Source organism: Lottia gigantea, assembly GCF_000327385.1.
Source record: "Lottia gigantea unplaced genomic scaffold LOTGIsca_4, whole genome shotgun sequence".
Lineage (NCBI taxonomy): Eukaryota > Metazoa > Mollusca > Gastropoda > Lottiidae > Lottia > Lottia gigantea.
Window position 1 is genome coordinate 4,945,124 of NW_008709379.1, and position 6,768 is coordinate 4,951,891.

The 6,768-nt window shown below is 30.3% G+C and overlaps 1 protein-coding gene across 1 annotated transcript; it reads left to right on the plus strand.

Annotated features, from left to right (window-relative positions):
* Positions 1 to 2,884: 2,884 nt before the first annotated feature.
* Positions 2,885 to 6,447, plus strand: LOTGIDRAFT_182709 (hypothetical protein). Its single transcript, XM_009059863.1, has 7 exons — positions 2,885 to 3,096; positions 3,466 to 3,650; positions 4,223 to 4,402; positions 4,700 to 4,864; positions 5,246 to 5,385; positions 5,547 to 5,675; positions 5,965 to 6,447. The coding sequence occupies exons 1-7, from the start codon at positions 2,972 to 2,974 to the stop codon at positions 6,298 to 6,300; spliced, it is 1,260 nt and encodes a 419-aa protein (XP_009058111.1). The 5' UTR covers positions 2,885 to 2,971; the 3' UTR covers positions 6,301 to 6,447.
* Positions 6,448 to 6,768: the final 321 nt, after the last annotated feature.

The following is a 6,768-nucleotide window of genomic DNA, read 5'->3' on the forward strand; positions in this document are numbered from 1 at the left end:
TGTTTAGCATGTCTTTCGTAAAGTTTGAGTGGTGCAAACTCAAAGTTCAACCTTAGTCCAACTTTAGTCAAAGTTTAGATAAAGTATAAGAGTTGCATCAGGAAAACCAGTAAAATGAATTTAGATAGTTGAAATTATCAAAGTAAAGTCCAGTGCATTAAGAAAACATAAAAAAGAATTCCATTAAAGATAGGTTTCATTACTTTTTAGCGTCAAATTAAGCAAACTATTTCATTATTTGGTGTTTCTAATGAATTATCACGTATCTTTATGTTCTTATTGCATATAATTAAGACTTTTAATCATAAATGTCCACGTATGTAGGGTCTGGATAAACAAAAAAAAGACTTGACTTTTCTTGATTTGTCACTCATTGGAATTCTGATGGTAATTTTCTTAAAACTTACCTAATTATGAATTAATTATGGACATGGGAGACAAACTGGTATTTGTCCATGTCATTAGAACACCTTTACTTTCTATTCATATAAGTATTGGCATTGTCATAAATGAAAATAAGCGACCCCATCTTAAAAAAAAGCTAATAAATTGCAACTCGTTGGAAGTATTTTTGTTGCCGTGTTTTATTTTATTGATCAATAAAAAGTGAGAGAAATATCTGTTTTCCTGCATCTGAAAATCTCAGTTTGTGTGTCAGTTTTGGCTTCTAGTAATTGGTATCATTTCTGAGGGAACCGTGAAATGATTTTCTTTGTTATTTTTCATACAATAACATACAAGCAGATTAATGTTTTTTTGACAGTATACTGTCCAACCCGAGAGCCAAATGTGGTATTTAATTGCATTAATGCATATATTTCTGCAACAATGCATTTATTTAAAGATTAAATCAGTCTTGAAAGTGTTATAATTTAAAAACTGATGAATCAAAACAACACCCAAATAAAATTAATGTCATCTAAAAAGAGTTTTATGTACATATAAGAAAATAAATATCCATTATGAGATAAGAAATAAAAAAGATAATATTTTGGAGGAAAAGATATACACCTTGAAGTTTCTCATGAAATTCTTTTGTTACGAGTTGGGGTAAGTCTGGTGTTTTTGAATTATTTTATCATTTTATAAGCAATTTCACCAAGGCCAGTGCTTTTATGAGATTTTATTCTTATCACCATCTAACACTCAATTTGATTTAACAGGTGACTAAACACTGTGAGAATTTTAGGTACAATATATATTCTGAATATTTATAATACATATATTACATATACGTATATTGATTTTTATTTTTAAACAAAATGAGTTCAAACTCTTTACACATTCATAGAGTCTATTGTAAAAAGTAAAGTGATTTTATGCAGATCCAGCATTTAAAAAAGTAAGCCTAAACATTGACAGCATACTAGGTAATGTAGCCTGTGGGTGCCTTCATGACCAGTCATGGAAATGACTTTTGAATCTTAAATAGAGGTCAATAATTCTACTTAGTTGCCATTGAAGAGTTCCACTAAACTGGACTGTACACAGCAGATCAAGGGTGTGCTATAAGAATGTTCTTCTTCCTTCATTATCTAGTAAGATTATCAGATATTCTGAACTTGTTTTTACACATTGGTGATCATCACAGGGGCTGAAATGGAAAGAGTTTTTAGTTATAGGTTTGAGATAAGAAACTTGTAATTCAATTTTTATACACAATATAATTGAAGGCAACACTTTTAATGTTAATGATATTGGTTTGTTTATGACCCAGAACTAATTCCATATCTTTTATTTATTTTTTATAGTTGCCTTGTTTGCTCTTTTCTCCCTGAGTTCACCCTTTAGAAACACCCTACTTGGTTTGTCAACTGTGTACATAGCTCATAATGTTAAATTTGTATGAATTTCTATTTCTATTTGCAGTTATTAAAGAGTAAAAATGGTTCTATCTTGTCCTTTCCTAACAAAGGTACCAATGAATCAGATAAGACAGTATGCTCCAATGTTGATGAAGTATGCTAAACAATGTCCTATCATGTCTCAAGCTGTCCAGTACAGCTCAGTTGTGGACTCCCTTGACAGTAAGTAGTGCTTAATGCTTGGTGTCAAAAACGGCAGCATAAGATTGGATGTACTACCCGTCTGGTACTTAAACTATGTAGCAAACATTGCAATTTATCAGTATCTAATTCAACTCACTAGTATCTTATAAAAGGTCATGATCCTACGTAATGGTGGAGTGAAATGTTACTGATAAATGTCTTAATCATTACTATCAAATTATGAATCTATATGGCCAATTTAATTACAGAGGAGGAAGGAAGAAAATGTCCACATTTTGGTAAAGCTTCCATGACCTTGAATGATGAGAGTTTGACTAAACAACAACTGGATAACCATGTCCAAGGTAAGCTTCATTATTCAAATCTTATAGAACAACAAATAGATATGCATCTTCTTATTTTTGAGAAATTCCCTTTGTAAGAAGATTTGATTTAAGATCAAATGATATCAAATGTTAAAAAAGATCATATCACTTTGGACCTAACTCTGACCGATGAAAACTATAACTATTATTTTTCTTATCTTGTATTTCTTTTTAATTACTAGAATTGGAAACCAAGTATGAAGTGAAACTGAATCTGAATGAAGTTGTAGAAACACGGTCTGATAGTGGTGTTGATTTAGATTTTAATGAAACATCATCAATACCTAATATTAACCTTCAGGAGAAACTAAAAGAAATCCAGAAAGCCGAAGCCACTAAAACTGAAGGTATGATATGATCCTTTACAAATCCAGAAATGTTTGTTTAATATCAGTAGAAATATGATTTTAAAAGATAATAATGAGGTCATTTACAAAATTGTTGTCTGGATCTTGGTAGTTGATTGTCTGCTTCTGTGACTTCATATTTCTGTTAATTTCAGGAGTGAAGTCAGTCTTCTTTAATTATGACGCCTTCTTTGCTAAACAATTAGACAAGAAGAAAAAGGATCATACCTATAGAGTATTCAAGAAAGTGATGAGAAATGCTAGTAATTTCCCATATGCTAGTGAACATACTAATAATAAAAAAGATATATCAGTATGGTGTAGTAATGATTATCTAGGTATGAGTTGGCATCCAAAAGTAACAGCTGCTGTAAGGTATGTCTTTCAGTTATCTTCAGTTCATATAATTAAAGTTATCAAATCAGAATAAACTTAATAAAATTGTTAAAATAGACAGAAACAGATACCAGATACCAGATACCAGGGTAAAATGACACCATATACAGCAACATCTGAATTGTTCTAACTAGTTAATATAGTGAGCAACATTTTATTATGGTTCACAATATGGTGTTTTTTATTGTCTGTCACCGTAAATAATGGCCATTCCAGATGCAGATACCATAATACTTAGGCCTAAATGTAAACTTTATACAATATTTCTTCAATGCATGCTTAACTAATAATCCTTACATTTATATTTCATTGATTAATGGGAATGGTGGCATCAAATTTTTGTTTTAGAGATGCTGTAAATAAACATGGTGTTGGAGCTGGCGGTACCAGGAACATTTCTGGTAATTCACCTCTTCATGAAGAATTAGAAGAAACACTGGCAGAAATACATCAAAAAGAGGCTGGGCTAATATTTACTTCATGTTATGTAGCGAATGACACAACATTATTTACATTGGGAAAAACATTGCCTGGTAAGCAAATTTTTTTTAGGTTATTTAACTTTATGCTTGAATAAACTATACAGTATATATAACATTATATTTTTTTTTTTGGTAAATCACATGATGTTAATTTTTCTGAATCAATAATTTCAGTTATGTAAAATTTATCTCTGAATTTTTTAACTACCTGTATAAAGATTATTTTTTGTAAAGTACATGTACATTAAATCTATTTATTATGATCATTGAAGTGGGGAAATTATATAACAAGTGGATAAAAGAAACATTTATAACTTTTTTGAACATATGTACTTGTACTTGAGATGTTGCAAACTTGCAAAGTTGACATATTTTAACTAAAGTTTAAGTTAGGCCTTAATGGGATGTCTCAATCAGATAGAAACAAAGTTTGAAACACTAGAATAAATCATAGACATAAAAAAACTGCAACATGGTGTTATTATTGTCTTTGTACCAAACCATCTCAGCACAGCTGATCAGAAACATGTCAGTTTCCTAGCATCCAATGACAATGAAATTTATTTGATTTTATTGTCCCAAATTGATCAAGCTGGTCACCATTTTTTGAAAAATATTTTCAGGAGTACATTTTTTCTCTGATTCCGGTAATCATGCCTCTATGATACAAGGATTGAGGAACAGTGGAGCGCCAAAACATATTTTTCAACATAATGATCCTGATAGTTTGGAATCTCTCCTGAAACGAGTGGATATGAATATCCCTAAAATTGTGGCATTTGAAACTGTTCACTCAATGGATGGTAAGTATTTTCTATATTTGATATTTTTTAGACATTATATTGGATTTAAATAAATTAGTATTGTTTTAGTTTTTATAAGTGATAGTACATTCTAGATACATTTCTTGAATCTGTTTACCAATCAATCAAGTCTACTGTCAAATAAAATTGTGACTCAATTTTAATGATGCTTTCAATTAGGTTAACAGAGGAAGTGATGTCATAGTTAATGTGCTAAGTTAACATTTTATTATATCAGTTATATCAAAGCTTCATTATTACTCAATTTTACCTCACATAATTTCATATTTTTTTAAGGTTCAATTTGTCCATTGACTGAACTATGTGATGTGGCTCATAAATATGGTGCTCTAACATTTGTGGATGAAGTTCATGCTGTAGGTCTATATGGTGATAAGGGGGCTGGTATTGGTGAAAGAGATGGGGTACTGCCTAAAATGGATCTGATAACAGGAACACTTGGTAAGTATCCAGGAAAACATGAGTGATGTACTGATCATCTCAAAATATGTTTATTTTTGTGAGATATTTTTCTATACAGAAATATGTTATATCCATATAGCTATAAATAGTATATAAAAATGTCTTTAAGTTCAATAAATCCATTGATAAGCCTAACCAGAAGATTATCTATAATGTTTACCTGTAGAAAAAAATTTCTGTACAGGTCAATTTTGTACTGTAATATCCACTCTATGAATATGGATTACATGTATATTTACATAATATAAATATTTATAATTTGGCTAACATTTGGTGAGTAAGTAGAATTGAAGAAATCTGTAAAAATATAACAGTATTGTCATATTATATATATTAAAGTATAATTTATATATACACCAGGTAAAGCATTTGGTAATATGGGAGGTTATTTAGTTGGTTCAGCCAATACTGTGGATATGATAAGAAGTTATGGTTCTGGTTTCATTTTCACTACCAGTTTACCTCCAACTGTTCTTAGTGGGGCTCTAGCATCCATCAAGGTACATGTACCAACATTTCGATATTTAATCATTGACAACAAGGCTGACACAGACCTAAGCTCTTGGTTCAGCTGTGTATTAAACTTTCTTGCAATTCTATCAATTCAGTGACATTTATCGCCACATGATCTATTGTTATGTCTTATGTATATTTTGTATAGGTGTTGGCTAGTAATGAAGGGAGAGAACTCCGTGAGAAACATCAATATAATGTAAAGTATGTACGTGATAAGCTAACACTAGCTGGTATTCCAGCAATGCATGCACCAAGTCACATTATTCCAATACATGTAAGTATCAACATTTCTTTCCTTAACCATTTTTGTCAAGCAATTCATTCAATTGGTTGTAAAATAAAGTGAAAAGAAACCAATTAGGAGAGATCATACATCTAATCAAAATCTATTATGACAAAAAAAAACAATGGCTTATCACCATCAATTGAATATTGTTAAATGTTAAAATGTTGTGTACATGAAACTCATTGTAAACCATAAAGATGTGTTTTATTATTTAATGAATAACATTGTTTGAATGTAATTTGATGATTACCTGGTATGATTTTTTTATTTGAACTAGGTTGGTGATGCTGAAATGTCCACTAGACTATCTAATGAACTGATAAAACAACACGGTATCTACGTACAGGCTATAAACTACCCTACAGTAGCTAGGGGTGAAGAGAGACTACGCCTAGCACCAACTCCTCATCATACCACTGAAATGATGGATTATTTTGTTGACAGCATCCTCAACGTCTGGAAAACATTTAAACTTGACCTTTACCAACCTATTTGTCCTAAAAAATGCGAAAATTGTCGTAAAAATTTGAATTTTGAAAATCTGTATGCGTCAGAACCTATTTGTGTTCGCTCTAATTGTACATACCAGTCCCTTCAATCTCAGTTAGAATAAAATCAGTTGATAGATGACTCACGCTGGGGTTTTGTTAATTGTTTATGTAAAATTTGACCAGTATCATAAAATTTCAAAATTAGTATGATATGAAGTATTGTAACTTCTGATTATTTTGTGTTAAATTAAAACTTTTGAACAAAATTTATTTTATGAATTTTATATCATGGTGACCAAAATAGTCTTGTATTAATGTACTCTTTATTACAATTACTAGTATATCTTTACATAGAGCCATATACGTTAACATTCCATCAACCTACAATTGATTGAACTGTATATTATAACATTATAACACATATATATATTGCACATTTACATAAATATATTTACAGCTATGATATCCAATTAATTACATGATTTGTATTTAAAAAATGCTTGACATAGAAGAGCAAATATTTTCGTGCACATGAGATCATTCAAACCTAAAATTCAACAGTCCATTTTGTTTTAAGGCAGGTTAGATAG